This window comes from Pelophylax lessonae, assembly GCF_965119305.1.
Source record: "Pelophylax lessonae genome assembly, chromosome: 9".
Lineage (NCBI taxonomy): Eukaryota > Metazoa > Chordata > Amphibia > Anura > Ranidae > Pelophylax > Pelophylax lessonae.
Genome location: NC_138776.1, coordinates 237,614,229 through 237,636,425, shown reverse-complemented (window position 1 = coordinate 237,636,425; position 22,197 = coordinate 237,614,229). Strand labels below are relative to the sequence as shown.

The window sequence follows — 22,197 nt, the reverse complement described above, 5'->3', positions numbered from 1 at the left end:
GTCCGGAGATCAATGAGGACATGGATGTGTTTTCCATCCGTTGTGTTTAATGTGCAAATGTGGTTTTACTCAGCTGCTAACGGCAGCGATTTTAAAAAACTGTCAATAAAAAAATGCAGATTTCAGCATTTTGCATAGTTTGAAGTGCAGTGGAGGGATCTGGGGTGTTTAATAGCCCCGGATTCCTCCATAAAGAGTACCTGTCACTGCCTATTGCTGTCACAAGGGATGTTTACATTGCTTGTGACAGCAATAAAAGATCAGATTTATTTATATATTTTTTTAAAAAACCACGCTAAAAATGAAAAAACGTAATAAAATAGGAAAAATAATTTTTTCAAAGCACCCCTGTCACTGTGAGCTCGCACACGAAAGAATACGCATACGTAAGTTGCGCCTGCAAATGAAACCGGTGTTCTAACCACACCTGAGGTATTGCCAGGATCGCCAGAGCGAGAGCAGTAATTCTAGAAAAAGACCTCCTCTGCAACTCTAAATTGGTAACAAATTTTAAAGCATCGCCTATGGAGATTTTTAATTACCGTAGTTTGTTGCCATTCCACGAGTGTGCGCAATTTTAAACCGTAACATTAGGTATCCATTTAATTGGCCTGACATTATCTTTCACAATATACAAAAAAATGGGGGTAACTTTACTGTTTATTTTTTTTTTAAATGCAGTGAAATGTATTTTTTCCCAAAAAATTGCGCTTGAAAGACTGTGCAAATACCACGTAACAAAAAATATTGCAACAACCGCCAAGTCTTTGCGCATATATATATATATATATATATATATAAAAAAATAATGTTTGGTGGTTCTAAGTAATTTTCTAGCAAAAAAAAATACTGATTTTAACTTGTAAACAACATGTCAGAAATAGGCCTGGTCGTTAACCACTTCAGCCCCGGAAGGTTTTACCCCCTTAATGACCAGGCCATTTTTTGCGATTAGGCACTGCGTTACTTTAACAGAAAATTTCACGGTCGTGCGATGCTGTACCCAAATACAATTGATGTTCTTTTTTCCCCACAAATAGAGCTTTCTTTGGTGGTATTTGATCACCTGTGCGGTTTTTAGATTTTGCACTATAAGCAAAAAAAAAAAAAGCGACAATTTAAAAAAAACAAAAAAAAAAAAAACATATTTTTTACTTTCTGCTATAAAACATTCCCAATAAAAAAAAATTTAAAAATGTAATTTTTTTTTATCAGTTTAAGCCAATTTGTATTCTGCTACATCTTTTTTGGTAAAAAAAAAATCTCAAAAAGTGTATTTTAATTGGTTTGCGCAAAAGTTATAGCGTTTACAAACTACGGGATAGATTTTTGGACTTTATTTTTTTTTTTATTGGTAATGGCAGCGATCTGCGATTTTTAGCGGGACTGCGACATTTATGACACTTTTTGGAGACCAGTGACACTAATACAGTAATCAGTGCTAAAAAAATATGCACCGTTACTGTATAAATGACACTGGCAGGGAAAGGGTTAATACTGGGGGTGATCAAAGGGGTTAAATGTATGCCTGTGTGTGTGTGTGTGTGTACTGCTGATCTGTCCCTGCCTGTCTGACAGAAGATCTGCCTGCTTTGTTTACATAAGCAGGTGGGTCTTCTCTCGGTTTCTCAGACGATCGCAGGAGGGCAGCGGCAATCGCCGCCGCTTCTCCTGCGGCCTGCCTCCCGCTGTGTCTAAACACAGCAGGAGCGCGGCTCCCGCTGCACACACGCTCCGCCAAAACTGCAGGCACTCCAGTCACGTAGTACTATGTGACTGGACACAGCCGAGCCGCCCTGCCGCAGTAAAAAGGCAGCGGGCGGTCAGCAAGTGGTTAAAGGCTCAGGAAACCTTTACAGGTGTTTTGAGTTAATTAGCTGATTAGAGCAGTGTTTCTCAACCTTTTTTTTCAGTCACTGCACCCTTTAACATTATGGGCAGTCTTGAGCCACCCCCATTCTAAAATGTAAAAAAAAACTATTCTTATATAGTTTTACATAATGCAGCAACATCCACACATAGGACACCCAACGTTAGAGGTGATTTATTCTTAAAAAGAAAATACACATCTGCACACTGGTACTGACTAGTATTCCAAGGTTTCTCTTCTCCCTCAATTTCTTTCCATCGGTCAGCTAATGTCACCCCAGTGCTGAGGGAAGAGGAGCAGAGACGGGTCAAACAAGGATGCTGTGAAGGCTACAGACATCCTCCTTATTACCTGATGTCATTGGTTGTTAGGATGCCAGTGTCTAGAACTGTGATGGCAAACCCATGGCACGCAGAGCCCTTTCCGTGGGCACGCAAGCTATAGTTTTCTGAGCAGCACCAGGCACAAAAGTTCCACACACTTTACTAGGAGGACAAAGCACCCAGTGTCCACGCACTGTCCCGACACCACCTGCCTCCAGACCACCCATAGCATTTTGACACAATTCTATGGAGAAAACACTGCAAGACTGACTCCCCATGAGTTCGCCATTACAACAGGAAGGGCGGCTGATCACCTCCCTAGGCCAGGGGATGAACAGCCAATCGACTGGGTGGCCAAACACCTACCTCGGCTGGGGAATGAACAACCTATTGACTAGCAAGAAGTGGGTGTTTGTTTGCCGAGTGCAGTGGATTCATTTAATTGGTGAAAAAGCCCAGAGTTGAGGCAAGAATTGCACCACATGACCATGTTCTGTGCTATAGTGATAGGAGAGGTGTGCGTGGGCAGAGGGAGCATGATGGGCTACATGAGTGTCACTGAACCACTGCCACACCACAGCAGAGGGGGGACCAGATGTTTGATGGAGAGGAAAGTGTGCTATGAGCTGTATGGAGGGGTGGGACGCATGGCGTGATGTGGGCCAGACCAGAGAGAGTTGTGAGCTGAAGGGCGATACATAATATGTGTTAGAAGTTTAGTGTGATGGAAATGTGTGATGTGCTTAATGGAGATGGATGTTGGCATTTTGACATAAATAAGTTGGTTTTGTGTCAGAGTTTGGGATCTCGGGCTTGAAAAGGTTCGCCATCACTGGTCTAGAAAGCCGTAATGGTGCACAATGAAAACCTGTGGCTTTGTGTAACTAAAAGGCCGGCTTGATCCACCTGCTGGCTTGTATACAATTTGATAAATTTTTAGACATTTTGCCAAGGCACCCTGGTAGAAAAAGGCTGAATTAGAGTACGACACCATGCGTCTACAATATTTACTTTTTTCACAATATTCTAAATTTTCTGAGATACTACATTTTGGGTTTTCACTAGCTGTAAGCTATAATCATCAAAACTAAGAAAGAAATGTCTGAAATATATGACTGTGTAATGAATCTATAATATCTGAATTTTACTTTTTGAATTGAATTACTAAATTAAATTTTTTGACGATATTCAAATTTTTTGAGATGCACATGTATACCTCATGTTATGACAAAGGCTTTATATCAATACATATGTAATGTGTTTTTTTTTTTTCAATTGGCAAACATAAAATCATTAAAAATGAAAAACTTAAAGCGAACTTCTCTCTATATTAATATTGACTATTTTTAATCCTTATGTGTATATTATGTATAAAAAAAAATATATATATATATATTTTTTTTACATTTCTTCAGCTACTTCCTGGTTTCCATGCCTAGGCAGGAGTCTTCAGTAGGGGAGGATGGGCTTTCTCAACAAAGCACATCCTTTCCTACTTGCATGCTTGCACTAAGAGCAGGTGGATTCCAGGAAGTAAATGCTACATGAATATTCTGCTCTTACTCAAGATGGCATGGTCAGAAATTAGTGTTTTTTTTTTATAGTGCTTTGAAGCAAGGATGAATGGGCGAGTTTACTTTGAATATTTAAAATGAAATTTTTGGTTTGTGGTGCTCAGATGAAGTGTAGTTCCACTTTAACAGAAGTTGAAACCTTTCTCCAACTCTATTGCAAAACTAAACAAATAAAAGTTTAAGCTGGAGATAGGTTGTAAATGGCTTGCTGGAGTTTCCCTTTGATACGAGATGTCCAATCTGTTTTACAGTAAGTCAGCGGAACACCGCAGGTACAAATACACAGTGATTTAGGAGTCCGATTTTATAATACTTTATATTTATTTACACGGAGCTATATATAAAAAGAGAAAAAAATAAACAGAATCCATCTGTGATCCTCGTTGGATGATGTATGCAGTGAGAAATCCCACAGAGTAATTGTTTTAAAATTTCTACACAAGAAAATGACACGGGTGTTCAGATTCACACAGAGCAGTTCTTGCAGCGGCTGTGATGCCCTGTAGGTGGCAATGCAGAGTAAGCTGACCCCTCTTGGGGTTTGCACTCCCCATTAAGACTTCGATGCTTCAAACTCTGCAGATACTTCATAAAATGCCACATAAAATCTTTGAAGCAAAGAGGGGAAGAAACACTCTGATTGTGGCCAAGTCCAGCGCTTCTGTGCATCAGGGACTGGGTGCAGACCTAAATATAAAGAGAAATATATAATACATACTTGACAAGTGGAGGAATTAAAGTGCAATTCCACTTTTGCAGCCAAATTGGGAGAACACCTAGGTTATAGTCGTTATATTCACATAGCAGAACTAAAAAAAAGAGAAAAAAATAAAAAAAATTGCTTACATTTCGCTTGCTCCTTTTTGAAAACTCCAAAAATGAAACTTTCCTCTGTGATGCAAAGGGGACTTAGGGAGTTCATATTTACCATAACTAACCCAGTTTGTACTGTGCTGGCAGATCTAATGATCACTAGATTTGACCACCATTTATACTAACAAAGGGTTAAAGATCTAGAAGCTGGGCTGTATGTTAATGAGGGGTAACCCTGTATGTCCCACTTAGGTCTGTGGGTACAGATTTAGGTAAATGTTTGAATGTATTTACAGAAATCCAAAAAATAGCCAGCAAGTAACACTGACTTGACAAAATTCATTTGTCAACCCTAAAAAAATGGATTTTTGACCGTAAAATATTTTTCTCTGCTGTTCATTGACGGACGCAGCTCCATATTCTTCTTGACCCTTGGGGTTATGCTGCTCTCCATAGAAGTAGGACTAGGCAGAAAAAAAAAGTTTGACTACGCCCCTAGGGCAGTCCTAGGGGGTATACTTCCCACTTCCTGCGCCCCCTAGGGCAGTCCTAGGGGGTATACTTCCCACTTCCTGCTATAGGACTTCAGTTTGTAACAAGCAGTTTCAGAAGAATACATAAGCCAACTCAACAGAGGGGTGGGTGCTGTGTCCATTAATGATCAGAGAAAAGGATTTTACAGTAATACAAGAATCCAGTTCTCTTTCGTTCATTATTGGACACAGCTCCATATCTTCTTTGAGACCTTTGGGATGTCAACATGAGGGGTGGGAAAAACACAGCAATGTACATAATTCCCAAAAAGGGCTAAAACAGCCAACCAGGAACAACTGGAGCTCATCAACCAGAAAGAATACACCCTCAAGAGGCAGGAGCCTCTGCAACAGCAGCCTGCAAAACCTTGCGGCCAAACGCAGCGTTGGCAGATGCGAGTACATCCACCTTGTAAAACCTGGTGAATGCATGCACAGATGACCATGTGGCCCCTTGCACACCTGAAACACTGACGCCTAATGACAGAAGGCCCAGGAGGCACTAAGCGCCCTTTTAGAATTTGCCTTAACAGGGAAAGGAGGAGCCAGACCCTTGAAAAGGACTGCACCACCGTCTGCCTGATCCATCTGGAAATGGTCGCAGCAGATGCGGTCTGCCCCTTACAAGATCCATCTGTAAGGACAAAGAAGGAATCCAATTTTCGAATCGACTCGGTCGCCGCTCAAACCTCATCCAGGGAATGCAAAGCAATTTCTTTAGGATGTTTTGGCTTAGGGCACAAGGAATGCAACACAATGTCTTCATTCAAGTGGAAACCTGAGACGACCTTAGGAAAGAACGACTGACAGAGACATAGCACCAATCTGTGAATCACCAGGTAAGGGGACCGACAGGACAACGCAGCCAGTTCCGACACCCTGCGTGCAGAAGTAATAACCATAAAAAAAAAAAAAAAAAAACGACCTTCTGTGACAGAGTAAGCAGCGGAGGTTCACAAATATTTTCAAAAGGCGGTTTTTGAAGAACCGGAGGTACCAGAGACCTTGCTGGAGGAGCTAAGTGCAAACTCCCTGGACGAAAGTGTGAACCAAAGAATTTACAGCCAACGGCCGTTGGAAGAAAATTGCCAAGGCAGAAATTTGGCTCTTGATGGTGCCCAGAGCCAAACCTTGATCTACACCTTGTTGTAGAAACTCCAGCAGACAGGACACCGAAAAAGAATGGGGAGAAACTCTGAGACTCACACCAATAAATGTATGCCCTCCAAACTCTATGATAGATCTTCCTAGAAGTAGATTTTCTAGCTTTTAACTGTGTAGGAATCACAAAATCCGACAACCCTCTATCCTTCAGTACCTGGCTTTCAATTACCAGGTCGTTAAAGCCAGTGACCGTAAAGCAGGATGTAAGATCGGCCCTTGACACAAAAGACCTTCTCTGAGAGGGAGTCGCCAAGGAACATCAGCTATCATCCTTACAACAAGGCCTTGCGTACCAAGACCGGCAAGTCGAGTCTGGAGCCACCAGAATGACTGGAATCGCTTCTGCCTCGATTCTGAGCAGAAGCTTCAGCAGAGAAAAAGCATAAATCAGGCGTTCCTACCCCAAGGGGCCATCAGAGCATCGGTTGCATCGGCCAAAGGATCCCGAGGATCTTGCCACAAACCTCTGAACCTTCCGGTTAAGACAAAAAAAAAACAAAGATCCACATCGGGGGTCCCCCACCGGGGAGACAGTTGTTGAAACCCTTCCGGGTGAAGAGATTATTCGCCTGCATTTAGGGCCTGCCGACTACCTCAGTGACAGTAGACCCTGTTAGGGGAGCCGACACCGCCACTAGAGGCCCAACGCTGCACTCACTACTCCACAGGCTACAAGAAAATGGGCGCCATATTGATTTCAATGGGAAACTCCGAAAACATGGCCGGCGGAGCTGTAGAACAGCCATTCACAGCAAAATGGCAGGGTGGCACCCAGGGCCCCCCCAACAGCCCTCCAGGTACTTGTAGGCCGCCAGGTGTCCCTAACAGGGACTCCTGCCATAGAAAAGTTATTTGTAAGCTGCCGGCGGTGCGCTCCCTCCCCCCTCCAGCCCATTTCCGCATGATAGCCACACCTGAGAATAGCCTGGCCACCCTGGGGAGAGGGGACTAAGGGGGTAGATGAGAGAAACTGTGCAGGGGGACCCCGCTAGGGGGGGCTACCCAAGGAAAAGGCCCGCATCCACGTAATATGGATGTTAAAGGATCTGGCGCCAAAATCAATGGCTATGAATTGTTAATAATACTATAATGTGTAGTTGCTGCTAATTGACTGCAGGAGTGTGCAGCATGAAATGGATCAACAAACTATAAAGTCAGTGCAAATTTACCCTTTAGTATTATCTCCAGCAAGTGCAATAATCTTAATTATAATTATCAAAAATTTCTAATGATCAGTGAAAAAATTATAAAAAAAGTGAAAAAATAATCCTATATAAAAAAAAATTAATATCAGTGAAAAAGTCCAGTGAAATAAATAAGTGTTAAAAAATCAAAAAATTCATAAACAATGTCCATTTATTGATATTATTGAAAGTCCCAAAAGGAATCCAACAAAGTGCAGAAAAGTGCATAAATTCTGTGCAACAAATCTTCTGTGAATAAATGCGTGCCATTTATACTTCTTTCACCAATCACCCCAAACTGACTCACCAGATGGAGTGGCTGGTAAAGTTATAAACCAGCTAATGCGCCTTTTCTATATGTATAATAACATCCAGCATACAGGTCCACAATCCACTCTATGTTGCCCCCGTCATGCAGACACTCATGGGAGCAGGTAGGGATGTACCATATTTTGGGAGGAAAGATGAATCCACAATAGGCGCGATTCCATAAAACAATTTGTTTATTAAAAAGGAATAAAACTCACATTTGACAAATGTCTTCCCGACACTAAGGGTTCCAGCATGTGTATTACAATGTGCTCTTTGCCTCTGGCTGTCACAGAGCCGCGAGCACGAATCAAGCATGCTGGGTAGTGTCCAGCGTCCTAGTCCCGCCCTACTAGTTTCGTCATTCAACGGCCTCAGTAATTGGAGATAATATGATAGAATACGGATTTGCGCTGATTTTATAGCTTTTTGATTCATTTTCCCAGAGGAACCGAGTGGGCACCACTTCAGACAGTCCACCACACCATCTTGGAATGGGGGTGCTGCAGCCAGAGGTACACTGTGACAAGCGTCATAACCAGGGCTATGCATCCTCGCTAGGTGCTTCACTCGCCAGCTAGCCCCCGTCCAGCGGGGCTAAGTCACGACCAACCTCCCGTGAAGCAAACGTTGGGTCGCACTCACTGGCCAGATTGTTAAGACCTTAAGGATCTAGGACACATCCACTGCATCGCCCAAGTCCAGCAGATGATTATTTTCTGTTCCTGTGAGAACTACAAAAGGAAGAAAAAATGTAATTTATAAAGGAAAAAAATGCCAGGACCAGAGATGCCAGCAAGGAACTAGGTCCTTACTCCTGACTAGGCAGAAAAAGTCCAGGAAGTGGGAAGTATACCCCCCTGGGACAGGCCTAGGGACGTAATTAAATTAGTTTCTGCCTAGTCCTACTCCAATGGAGAGCAGCATATCCCAAGGGTCAAAGACAATATGGTGCTGTGTCCGTAAATGAACATGGGGGGAGGGGGGGGGGAGACTTTGTACAACTGCCATGCTTAGGTTTCAAATTCTATATTTGATTTCAGGACATGCACATGTGTAATACAATAGGTATTTTTCCTAAACAAAAACCACATTCAGTTAGAATTCATTTCCACCCTCCTTCGATTTTCCTTATCACGGAAAATGGGATTCCTACAATTCCTATTCATACAATCCACTGTGTTCCATTAAATGATGTGCTCCAGTGTGTGTGTTTTATCAAGTTGCAGCTTTATACCTTATACTTTATTTCATAGAACTGCTCGGCGCCCATGTGACTGCCCGCTGCTCTCCTCTCCCGATCTGATAACTACAACGGGAGGGGTGAGAATCCCCCCTCTGACGTCATATAAAGATGCATATTTTTTTTTAAAAAGCACATACACTGGGGCACATCATTTATTGTAACACAGTGGGTTGTAGGAATTAGACAGTTATTTTAGCAGCGGGAGGGGACAGAAGGCAAATCGGCACTGTCACTAGCTGACAGGCAAGGAGGGAAGGGGAGAGAGGGAGCAAGGAGAGACAGCCGGATAACAGAGGCACGTAAACTGACCGAGGTATCATGGATCAGCAGCCATGATAAACGTGGTCAGTTTACAAATGGGAGGACAGCACCAGGCAGGATCAACCAGGTATTTTAGATTATAAAAAAGGGCCAAATTGTACAGCACAAGCACTATGCTGGTATTCATGCTTTAAAGGAAAAGGATCATTTTTATTTTTTTAAGGTTAAAACTGCTTTTATTTGACTTCCATTAATTACTGAAAAAATGAACGGTTCAGGCGTTGCCTATAACATTGTGCATACCCTTGGAGGGGTCTTCAGAGTCTGGGATAACCAGAACAGACCAGGCCCTGGACCTGTGTAGCTCCTACCAGCTAACTACATGGGTTGCATAGATCCAGATAAAGCCAACCTCCGTCTCATCATGTTTAGAACAGGCTAGGGGGTATGGTAACAGAGACCACAAAAGAGATCTTCAGAGCGTTTTTTAGCTAGTATTCTTAGGTCATGGATGTGCCTCCCTAAGTCTGAGGCTTAGATGAACCTGGGAGGGGTTATGCCTGCTTCTTTGGCCAGTGTTCATTCACCTGAAGGTGGCAGCATAACTCTAGTTACTACGAATATTAACTCTAATGTCCTGTGATGTATGATTAGGAAAGATTGTTTCCACTTAGAAATACCTATTTGAGGAAATCAATCACATTATCGAGCTTCTTGTGACTTCATCTAGTTAGCCTTCCATCCATTCCTAGGACTGTACATACACTATATTACCAAAAGTATTGGGACGCCTGCCTTTACATGCACTTTAATGGCATCCTGGTCTTAGTCTGTAGGGTTCAATATTGAGTTGGCCCATCCTTTGCAGCCATAACAGCTGCAACTCTTCTGGGAAGGCTGTCCACAAGGTTTAGGAGTGTGTCTATGGGAATGTTTGACCATTCTTCCAGAAGCGCATTTGTGAGGTCAGGCACTGATGTGGGCGAGAAGGCCTGGCTCACAGTCTCCGCTCTAATTCATGCCAAACCTGTTCTATCAGGGATGGAGGCCCCTTGCCTACAGGCTTGTGCTTCATTTAAAGTCCCACCGTGCGATTTTCGTGCGTTTTTGGTGGATGCATCCAATTTGACCCCAGTTTTTTCATATACAGGGATGGAAACCATAGCATGACCTGCTTGTCTCATGTAAAGTCCCAAATATTTTATGAAATTAGGGATGGAGGCACTGTGCTATACAGGCAAATTGCCTCATATAAAGTCCCAATATGTGTTTTACACTGCATCCACCAAGGGGTTGGAGGTGTATGCTTCTCAGCTGGTCGTTTTCAGTTTGTACCATCTTAAGAACATTGCCATTAGAGTTTTGAGATACTAGACCAGTCATGGATGGAGGTGGGTTGGGGGAGGTTTGGGCTGCTCCCTCTCACCTGCCTCCTATCCATCCATTAGCATCCATGTGCTCCCAGAGTGGAGACACTCAAATTTAAAAGCGTTAGGACATCAGACTGGGGGATGGCTGGCTTCCATGCACCTTAATCCTTTTCAATTCGTATTCGATTATCTCTTCTGCAGTTTTTTTTTTTTTTTTTTGAAAAGACAATTTTTGAACCAAAAAAACAAAAACAAATTTCTTCATCAATTTAGGCCAAATTGTATTCTGCTACATTGAGCTTCTTCTGCAGCATTAGCCAAATACTTTACTTATAGAGATTCAGTCCATCAACACCGCTATTTAAGTGAAATGTAGTTTAAAGCGGAACACTTCACTCTCTTAATGAACATTGTTTGCAATCTTCATGCTGATAGCATTATTAAATAGATAGCAAAGTATATCATATTTACTTGTTTTAGGACTCTTTCACACGGACGTTCCATATGTCCGTATATCACCCCATTATTATTATTTATTATACAGGATTTATAAAGCGCCAAAAGTTTGCGCAGCGCTTTACGGACATAATGCATGTCAATGGGATTGCGGATGTCAGTGGATGACCATCCGCTGACATCCCATTTGCGTCCTTTCAGTTCTGTTCCGTTTTTTGGAACGGAACAGAACCCTATTTTTCTTCCGTTTAAAATACGGAAAGGACGCAAAATCGGATGTCAGCGGTGTCATCCGCAATCCCATAGACATACATTATGTCCGTATATCATCCTATCATCCACAAATGGATGGGATGATATGCGGACATACGGACCGGATGACACAAGTGTCATCCGTGTCCGTGAAAGAAAAAAAAAGTGCCGGAGCTGATCGCAATACGGTCCACTCCGTGTGAAAGAGGCCTTAAACTTTTTTTTTTTTTTGCATTTAAGTTACTTCCTGGTTTCCATGCCTAGGCAAATGAGGGCATACATCTGGGGTTTGCTGAGCTAAGCACACCCTCCTGCCTGTATGCCTGAGCTAAGGGGAGATGGATTCCAGGATGTCAATACTACAGGAATCATCTGCCCTTACTCAAGATGGCCGCAGCTAGAAATGCTAGGGGGTGTTTTTCAAAGTGATTTCTCAGCAAAGTAAAGCATGGAGACATAGATGGATGAGTTTGCTTTGAATACAGAAAATTAATTAAATAGTGTTCTTTATTTGTGGTGCTCAGATGCAGTGTAGTTCCATTTTAAGGTTGGTTAAATCTTGCCTTGGTTTCCAATATCTCTAAGAGGCTTCAGTAGTTATATCTTCTCACTGGTTTAGTTGGCTCTCACCTAAGCTTTGACTGCAGCTGTTCGAAAGACGGATCGTCAAGGTATCGTGAGAAGTGAAGCAGAGCAGTGACTGGAGAGCAGAGAGGCTGAGCCAGAGAGGTGGTTTGGATCTGCAGCAGGAAGTGAGCGACTTGTGCAACCAAAGGCGTCCTGAAAGACATGAACAGCAGGTGTGAAAACTGTGCTAAAATAACATTGCATAGGCTGGAAATCCGTTATTAACAAGTTTAGAGTGTGCAAAAGCCTAAAATCAACTAATTAAAAAGCATGTACTGCTATTGGGGAACTGCTGTAACTATACAGAACACAAACACGAATTAGATATGTTTTAAACCACATACAACTTGCAGGACATGAATTAAACCTTCTTTCTTTGGAGCCACTTCACTTATGTCCGATGCAGCGGCAGTGCGAATTTACAGCGAATTTGAGGAGAGACCTGTGCGTTGAGCACTGCGGTGCAGATGCGAATACCAGGCTATTGCCTTCTATGGGATTGCATCTGAATCACACATTGGATCAGTTTTGAACACAAATCCCATCTGAATATGAAAGCAAAGCAGGAGTCCCCTCCCCAGTCCATACCAGGACCTTTCGGGTCTAGTAAAAAATAAATAAAAAAAAAAAAAAAAAGCAGGCCAGGAAAGGAGGGGAGCTCTGCCCCAAAGCACCTTGTTCCTATGTTCATGGGGACAAGATCCTCTTCCCCACAACTCTGGGGCCCCCAGATCCTGCCACCCTCATGTGACCTACCATGCACCAGTCTGTGATGTCCCAGGGGGCAGTGCCACAACGTGACATGGCTAGGTGGCCCTACCCCTTACCTGTTTAAGAATGGTCACATGGCAGAGCAGGCAAATGGCTGCAGCTTTCGTCCCGTGCAGAGCCTTTTTTTTTTTCCCTCCGATGGCGGCGGGCGTGACGATTGACTATGGATCCACACCAGGGGACATGGTTTTTTTTTTTATTTTTAATAAAGGCAGTCAAAAACTGCGTTTGTGTTATTTATGACAATTTTTTGGTGAAGGAGTAGATGTACAATGTACCCCATACTCATTTTTATTGGGGGGGGGGGGCCTTGTCCTCTTTAAGGGGGTGTTTGCTAGTCTCCCCCCTTTCTTAGCCTGCCAGGCTGCATGCCCAGATAAGGGTCTGGTATGGATTTTGAGAGGGACCCCAAGCCATTTTTTTTGGTGTCAGGGTTCCCCTCAAAATCCGTACCAGACCCGAAAAAGAATGGTAAGGATTGGTGGGGGGGGGGGGGGGAGCCACGCTTTTTTTTCTTTATTCAGCCGACGAGTCATCCACTGTTACACGGTGGCAAAAAGAGGGCTGAAATCCCCCTATCAAGACCGGACAACACATATGTGAACCCGGTCTTAAATTGCAGTGACATCTATGGGCACTATGATAAAATACAATTGGCGTTTTAAAATAAAAGGCAGATTATTATTATTTTTTTTTTTATAGCCGACTTCAGCCTTCCTAGTACTTTAGCAGCAGAATGGGGATCCCACCTTCTTACGCAAATAAAACTCAAAATGTAGGTTTTCTGTTTGGAAATCCCAGATTGTCCCAACCCAAATCCAGTGCTCACACCATGGCTTTAAAAACATACCAGAGTGACTGACTCAGTGTCGTGGAATTTTCAGAACTCATCAGCTCTTCAGCTCTTCCCAGAATCTGGCACACCAGCGTCAGTCCAAACTACAGCATAAAGGAAACAATCAGTTATATGTAAAATTGGGGTGAACAATTTTCACTTGGATATTCAAACAAGTCGTACACTCAGTCATTAGAACTACATTTTTTTTTAACTACTTGAAGACCAAACCTTTTCTGGCACTTTGTTTACATGTAACAATTGGTGTTTTTTGCTAGAAAACATATTGGAACCCCAAAATATATACACACACTATATATATACACACACACACACACACACATACATACATATACACACACACACAATTATTTATTTTTTTTTTTAAAGCCCTAGAGAATAGATTGGTGGGTTTGCAATTTTTTATGTCAGATACCAAATATGTCACGATTTAAAACTGCATGCCCATGCAACCACAACAAATTAAGCAAATATTACTATCTATAGGTGATGATTAAAAAGTTGCCCATGATCTGACACTTGCAGTGAAACCTCACATGAGTGGGGCTATTGCTGTTTGCATGAGGGACCAACGCGTGCATTCACCTTTGCATGCAAGCAGGGGGGAAATTAGGCACTTTACCCACTTGCCGACTGCAATCCTACTGCGGCAGTGCGGCTCCTCTGGGTCCAGCGATGTAGACCTATGTCGCTGGACTACTAGTGGTTTCGGCGGCGGCTCGCGCGCCGGCAGAGGCTCTCTCCCGCTGTGTTTAGACACAGGGAGTCGGGCCGGAGGAGGAGAGGTGGCGATCGCCGCCTTTCTTCCCAGATCATCGGGTAAAGTGTGAGAAGACCTACCCGCTTATGTAAAAAAAGCAGGCAGATCTTCTCAGTGACAGACAGGGACAGATCCCTTAAAGTAACGCAGTGCCGAATGGCAAAATAGGGCCTGGTCAGGAAGGGGGTCAAATCGTCCGGTCTTAAAGGGGTTAAAGTATTTTTTATCTTATTTTTTTTCACACGTTTTATTTTATTTATGTAGTGTTATCACATGTACCCAGAGACCATCATCTTAATCTCCCTTCAATTAGTCTACAAATGGACATCCTTTCCACAGGGTCAACTTACTTAGTCAACTGGACACTAGAAAAGCTTTGAGGACAAGTTCCCTGGGCTTTCCCCCTTAAACACTACCAGTCCTCAGTTTTGTAGAAAGCAATGCAGAACAGAACCAAGAGGAGGATGTACTGCACTGTAAGATATAACATTTACAGATAAGTCAAAATTACTTTCTCTTACGTCCTCCGACAGTCGCTGCCACTTCATAATCTTCACTAATGGGGTAATTGACCTTTGCTCCGCAGGAGTAGCTAGGCAACCAGATTTGTTAATATCAAAGCTTTTAGCATATCACACCCCTAGGGGGTGGTCCCCTCAGTCAATACCTCCCTGCTTCCAGCATTCTCAACTCAGTTTTCAATTGCCTAGCTTAGGAGTAGCTGGCTGTTCCTGTGCTGGGGCTTTCAGTCTCAGCCTTCTATCCTCTTTTGGATTTTATTTCAAGTATTTTTCTCTTTTACTTAGCTGTTTTTTTCTCAGCATTAGTTTAGTTTTTCTTCGGATGAAGATGATCATGCGGAGCTGGGTCTCGGTCTGGCCACCCTGGATCCCAGGGCTGTGTGCCAGGGGTTTTCCCAGCCTGCCATCGAGCGTTCAGCTCAGGTTTCCCTGGCATATTGAACGACCCATCCCTGTTCGCTGCCCCCGAGGGGGCTGATCTGGCTGCTGTTGTAGCAAACTTGGCTTCTCAGGTGCAGATGCTAATGGCTGATCGATCCGCAAAACGGCCCAGGTTATCCATTTCCTCTGATTCAGAGGGCGATGGGGCTGCTATGGCTGGAGTGCCCTTCTCAGGGTCTCGCTCGCTCATCTCTGGACCTTGTGGGGTCTGAGGGGGAGGCTGAGGTAGAAGGAGTTGATACTTCTCCCCCTGGCTCGCCTGAAGAGCTTGCACTCATGGATGAGTTGATTACTTCTATCAAGGAAACACTGCATCTGCAGGATGAACCGTGTCTGGCTATGGTAGATCAAATTCATCATCAGGGTGTCATGTATTTGTGCGATGGATTTAGTCCCTTTGGCTGCACGTCTCTCCAGTGTAGCGGTGTTGAACCGTCGCCTGATATGGCTGAAATGTTGGTCGGTTGACCAATCCTCTCGCAAGACTCTAGCTAATCTTCCCTACGCGGAATCTCGCCTTTTTGGCGAGTCTTTGGATACTCTGATAAAGTGAATTTCCGGGGGTAAGAGTACTCTCTTGCCCCAAACTTACAAGAATAAGTTTGTTCGCGGTAAGAAGAATACCTCGTTTAGGCCCTCTCAGGGGTCCTTTCGGTCGCAATACAAGGGCAAGCCCTTCAAGGGCCAAGGCTCCCAGAAGAAGCCGTGGGCTGGTAAGCAGAAGTCCGGCCAGTCCGGGTCCGCTGCCCATACCAATTCGGCCCAAAGGGGCGCCCTCACCCGGTTCTGGGGTGGGGGGACGTTTGCTCGGTTTTCTTCAACCCTGGCTGGCCCGCATTCGGGACAGGTGGGTTCAGGAAATCGTTCGATCTGGATACAAGATCGAGTTTCTCTCTCGGGCCGGCGAGCAGATTTTTTCCCTCAAATCTTCAGCTGTCTCCGGAGCGTTTGCAGGATCTGCACCTGGCGGTGCGGGACCTGCGGGCCCAGGGAGTGGTGGTTCCGGTGCCTCATCGGGACAGATTTCCGGGGTTCTACTCCAATCTGTTCACTGTGCCCAGAAAGGAGGGCAAGGTACGTCCGATTCTGGACTTGAAAGCTCTGAACCGCTTTGTGCGGGTTCGCAAGTTCCGCATGGAATCCCTACGCTCAGTGGTGGCTGCCCTGAGTCCGGGGGAACTCATGGCCTCCATTGACCTGAAGGATGCGTACCTTCACGTCCCCATTTTCGAGGGTCACCAGAGGTACCTTCGATTCGCTATTGCGGAGGATCATTACCCATTCGTGGCGTTACCCTTCGGTCTTGCTTCGGCTCCGCGGGTTTTCACCAAGGTGCTTGCGTGGTCCTGGCTTTATTGAGAACCCAGGGCGTCTCTGTCTTGGGATATCTGGACGATATCTTGCTTCGGTCTGCCACCAGTCAGGGCCTGGTGAACGACCTGTCCACCACGATGCAGACTCTGCAGGAGTTGGGTTGGACGATAAATTTTCCAAAATCAACGTTGTGTCCGTTGGTTCGTCTTCACTACCTGGGGATGATCCTGGACTCTGCTCAAGCGAAGGTCTTCCTGCCGGAAGACAAGCTCCGGACACTTCAGGACGAGGTCAGGTCCCTCAGGGACACTCAGTGCTCGTCCCTCCGGACATGTATGAGATGTCTAGGTCTAATGGTCTCGGGTTTCGAGGCGATTCCCTTCGCCCAGTTTCACACGTGGGGTCTTCAGGCGGAGATCTTGGCCAAGTGGGACGGGCGTCCGCAATCTCTGGATCTGCGGATCTCGTTGAGCCGCCACACTCGAAGGGGTCTTTTGTGGTGGCTCCAGTCCCCGGCGGTGTCGGGGGGCAAGTCCTTTCGTCCCTTGTCATGGACGGTGCTCACCACGGATGCCAGCCTGTCGGGCTGGGGTGGTGTTCTGGGCGTTCTGTCCGCCCAGGGAACTTGGTCGGAGGAGGAGTCGTCTCTTCCGATAAACATTCTGGAATTGCGAGCGATAAAACTTTGCCTTCTGCATTGGTCAGAACGGCTTCAGGGCCGTCCGGTTCGGGTTCAGACGGACAATGCCACAGCGGTGGCCTACATCAACCATCAAGGGGGCACCAGGAGTGCCCGTGCTGCTCGGGAAGTAAACGACATTCTGTCGTGGGCCGAGACGCACGTCCCAGCGATAACGGCTGTGCACATTCCGGGGGTGGAGAACTGGCAGGCGGACTATCTGAGTCGCCAGACCCTGGACCAGGGAGAATGGTCCCTTCACCCGGATGTCTTCCAGATGTTGTGTGCGAAGTGGGGTCTTCCGGATGTGGACCTGTTCGCGTCTCGTCTGAACAACAAGGTGAAAAGGTTCGTGGCAAGGACGCGCGATCCTCGGGCAGACACCTCAGACGCGTTAGTGGCGCCCTGGCATCAGTATCGTCTGATGTATGCCTTTCCACCGATTCAGCTGCTGTCCAGGCTGCTTCGCAGGTTGGCCTCAGAACTGCACGCGGTGATTCTGGTGGCACCGGACTGGCCTCGCCGGTCTTGGTACGCAGACCTCGTAAATCTGGCAGTCGACGCTCCGTGGCGCCTGCCGCTTCGGGAAGACCTTCTGTCTCAAGGGCCGATATTCCATCCTGCTTTACAGTCGCTGGCTTTAACGGCCTGGCTGTTGAAAGCCAGGTCCTGAAGGATAGGGGTCTCTCCCCTGAGGTCATTCCCACTTTGATCAAGGCTAGAAAAGCCTCTTCGGGAAAAATTTACTACCGCACTTGGAAAGCGTACTTTGCCTGGTGTGAGTCCAGGGGGGTATTCCCCTCGCTCATACTCTGTGTCGAGAGTGTTGGCTTTCCTCCAAACTGGAGTGGATCAGCGTTTGGCGCTGGCCACAATTAAGGGTCAGATTTCTGCGCTGGTCGTTCTTTTTCAACGCCCTGCGGCGTCTAATTCATTGGTTAGCACCTTTGTTCAGGGGGTGCGACATTTGGCCCCTCCTAGGAGGGAACCTTTGCCTCCATGGGACTTGAACTTGGTTCTGTCCATGTTACAACAGGCTCCCTTTGAAAAGATCAGGGAGATCTCGTTGTCTCTGTTTTCCAAGAAGGTTGCCTTTTTGGTGGCGATCACTTCGGCTCGCAGGGTGTCGGAGCTGGCAGCTTTGTCCTGCAGCTCTCCCTACTTGGTGATTCACTTGGATAAGGTGGTCTTGCGACTTAACCCTTCCTTTCTTCCAAAGAGGATCTCGGAATTTCACCTGAATGAGGACATTGTCTTGCCTTCGCTTTGCGCGAAGCCTAAGCATCCGAAGGAGGTGGCTTTGCATGCCTTGGATGTTGTTCGGGCGATCAGGGTTTACCTGTCATCGACTAAGTCCTTTCGCAAGTCGGATTCCCTATTCGTCCTTCCAGAGGGACCTCGGAAGGGCATGGCGGCGTCGGCTGCTACCATCGCGAAATGGATCAGACAGACGATTGTGCAAGCCTATGCTTTGAGGGGGAAGGTTCCTCCTTTCCCTGTGAAGGCGCACTCTACCAGATCTCCGAGTACGTCTTGGGCCTATCGTCATCAGGCTTCTGTGGCCCAGGTGTGTAAGGCGGCGACTTGGTCGTCCGTTCACACCTTCTCAAAATTTTACAAGTGGATGTTCAGGCATCGGCAGATGCTTCCTTTGGCCGTAAAGTTCTTAGTGCGGCAGTGCCTTAGGGTCCCTTGTTTGGGCCCTTGGCTGTTGGGGTGTTTTTACCCCTGGGTTACTTGTTCTTCCTGCAAAATACAGACAAGAAATGGAACAAGTGGCGCAAGCTGTTAGCACTACATAAAAACGATAGTCCATATAGTAGCACATCAAGGCTATGATAAAGTCTTAAGGTGAGATGAGGAAATAGTCTGGATGCTCAGGGCCAGCCTGTTGGGGAGCAGAAGCGATCTCCAAACATGCAACAAACAAAAGAGAAAACAGGCGCCTCTGAGTTAAGACTGCGATTTAATATGGCAAACAAGTAATAAAAACTTACATCAAGGTAAGTATAAGCAGACAAGATGGGTCCTTCCGGTGTCCATGTGGAGGCTGGGGCTTGGAGTCATCACTGTGGGTCTGTAATCCTCTCCTCTCTTCCTCTTCCTGTCCAGCAGGAAGTGGAGGGTGTCACAGCAGTGAGATGGAGGCTTGGACAGCAGGGTGAAACCGCAGTGAGATGGAGGCTTGGGCCGCACGGTGGCCGTGATGCTTGTCCACAGGATCTTCCGGCGTAATGACTGACGCGTTTCCGAGCATGCGCACTGTGGGGGGAAAAACAGCGTGCGCTCCTTTTTCAAAGTCGGATGACTTTGAAAAAGTAGCGCACGCTGTTTTTCCCCCCACAGTGCGCATGCTCGGAAACGCGTCAGTCATTACGCCGGAAGATCCTGTGGACAAGCATCACGGCCACCGTGCGGCCCAAGCCTCCATCTCACTGCGGTTTCACCCTGCTGTCCAAGCCTCCATCTCACTGCTGTGACACCCTCCACTTCCTGCTGGACAGGAAGAGGAAGAGAGGAGAGGATTACAGACCCACAGTGATGACTCCAAGCCCCAGCCTCCACATGGACACCGGAAGGACCCATCTTGTCTGCTTATACTTACTTTGATGTAAGTTTTTATTACTTGTTTGCCATATTAAATCGCAGTCTTAACTCAGAGGCGCCTGTTTTCTCTTTTGTTTGTTACTTGTTCTTCCTGGGTTGTTGCTCCTGTTGAGCACTTTTTCCTGTTGCCAGGTTGGTTCTCTTACTTTGGTAAGGTTCCTTTCTCTGATGTGGGTACTGCGTTGCTTTAGGCGCGGCTGCGTTTTTTTCCCACCCCTCATGTCTACACTGCTCTGGGACATCCCCATTAGTGAAGATTATGAAGTGGTGGCGACTGTCGGAGGACGCAAGAGAAAACGGAATTTTTGTAAAATCTTACCGTAAAATTCCTTTCTCCGAGTCCTCCGACAGTCGCCGCCCCCGCCCCTCTTTTGGGGTTTATGTACTCTACTGCTATGCTACTGAAACTGAGTTGAGAATGCTGGAAGCAGGGAGGTATTGACTGAGGGGACCACCCCCTAGGGGTGTGATATGCTAAAAGCTTTGATATTAACAAATCTTGTTGCCTAGCTACTCCTGCGGAGCAAAGGTCAATTACCCCATTAGTGAAGATTATGAAGTGGCGGCGACTGTCGGGAGGACTCAGAGAAAGGAATTTTACGGTAAGATTTTACAAAAATTCAGTTTTTATCTTAATCGTACAGTACAGGACAAAGGCTTGATATTCATTTACCCTTGGATGTCCCCAAGGAATAAATAAGAAGCGTAGGCAATGACAAGACCAACAGAAATGTGCCAAAAGGGCCAACAATAAAAGCATCATCAGAGTGCTACTGCAAGAGCCTTGAGGCCAAAAACGGCATCTTCAGAAGATTGGAGGGCCACCCGGTAGAATTTTAAAACGTCTAAATAGAAGACCAGGTGGCAGCCTTACAAAACTGGGCAACAGAGGCTCGATTTTAGGAGTGCCCATGAAACTCATCCAATCTGCGTATTAGTGCAGGAGGTGCTTTGTCCTTTAGCGTGTAAGCATTTGAAAATGAGTTGTTACATCCACCTAGCGATGGTAGATCTTGAAGCAGGATGCCCCTTGCGAGGTCCTGAGAGTAGAACGATAAGGGAGTTAGTCTGCCTGATAGAAGCTGTAGCTTTGAGGTAGATTCTGATGGCTGTGACTAAACAGTGAAAAGCAATTCCCTTTGGGGAGACCAGAGCTCAGAGGGAAGGATTATGTCTGTATTGAGGTGCCTGCCTCAGTAAGAAAGGAGCAAGAAGATTTGGGGGGGGGGGGGGGGGAGTTTGGCGCTTTTGAGCTCTAGACAGCGATGACTGTATTAAGACTGTTGATCAGAGAAATTGTGATATATAGTTGCAGAAAAGTTTGCCTGCCTGAGATGGAGCCAGAACTATGTAGAGACCAGTGACTAGTTTCCACCACTGACCCACTACAATATGGGTGGAAGTGAAAAATCTGAATATATCTGATGGGTTTAAATAGAGGTTTTTGATGCACTGAGAGGACCTGTTCAGATCCCCATGGTCAAAGTGGTAAAAAATAAGGGGAGCCGCCCAGAACAAAAGCTTTAATTCAAGGGATGAGAAGCCAGTGGTCTCGGTTACAAAATAAGAAGAGCAGAGACCTGACCCTTGCTAGTGCTAAAAGCCAAATGCTGGTAAAGACCAGCTGCAAGAAAGTGAGTATTCGTCCCATTAAGAAATGCCTAGACTGGAAGTCTTGAGGCTCACACCAAGTGAAATATGCCTTTCATGTTTGAGGACAGACCTTAGCTTAAGTAAACTTCCTAACTTTAAGCATTGTGGGAATAATCTATTGAAAGATGCCCACCTTTCAGAACCTGGGCTACAACAGCCATGCTGTCAAAGCCAATAAGCATGAAACAGAATAGTAAATTGAGCCTTGAGACAGAGGATCAGGACATCTGAAGAGCTCACAGAGTGTCCTTAAAAGGTCAGAGTACCAGATTGGCTTGGACCAATCCAAAGCAATAAGGATTACTGGAATGCCTTTCATGTCGATCCTCTGAGTAAGACTGTTCAGGGAAGGAAAGGCATAAATTCAGTGTACTGATCCCACTGGGCCAAAAATGCATCCACTGCTTGCAGTAGAGGATCCCTGTACCAGGAATCAAACCTGTTCAGTTTGTAGATGAGCCAGGAGGCCAGCAGGTCCACTTTCAGAGTCCCCCATCTGTGACACAGATCTTGGTACACCGCTGGGTGAAGTTGCACTACTGAGGCCTGATGGCGAAAAGCCCAAGAGGCACTCCGCGCCCTAGTAGAATGCACCTTCACAGGGAAAGGAGGA

At 45.7% G+C, this 22,197-nt stretch overlaps 1 protein-coding gene across 1 annotated transcript in view; it reads right to left on the bottom strand.

Annotated features, from left to right (window-relative positions):
- Nucleotides 1-4,053: 4,053 nt before the first annotated feature.
- PATL1 (PAT1 homolog 1, processing body mRNA decay factor) overlaps nucleotides 4,054-22,197 on the bottom strand; it is a 104,271-nt gene continuing 86,127 nt past the window's right edge. The window contains exons 17-19 of the mRNA XM_082268306.1: nucleotides 13,604-13,692; nucleotides 11,986-12,135; nucleotides 4,054-4,454 (exon numbers count right to left, since the gene is read on the bottom strand). Coding sequence (XP_082124432.1) covers nucleotides 4,436-4,454; nucleotides 11,986-12,135; nucleotides 13,604-13,692 — 258 coding nt within the window. The 3' untranslated portion in view covers nucleotides 4,054-4,435. The remainder of the gene's footprint in view (nucleotides 4,455-11,985; nucleotides 12,136-13,603; nucleotides 13,693-22,197) is intronic.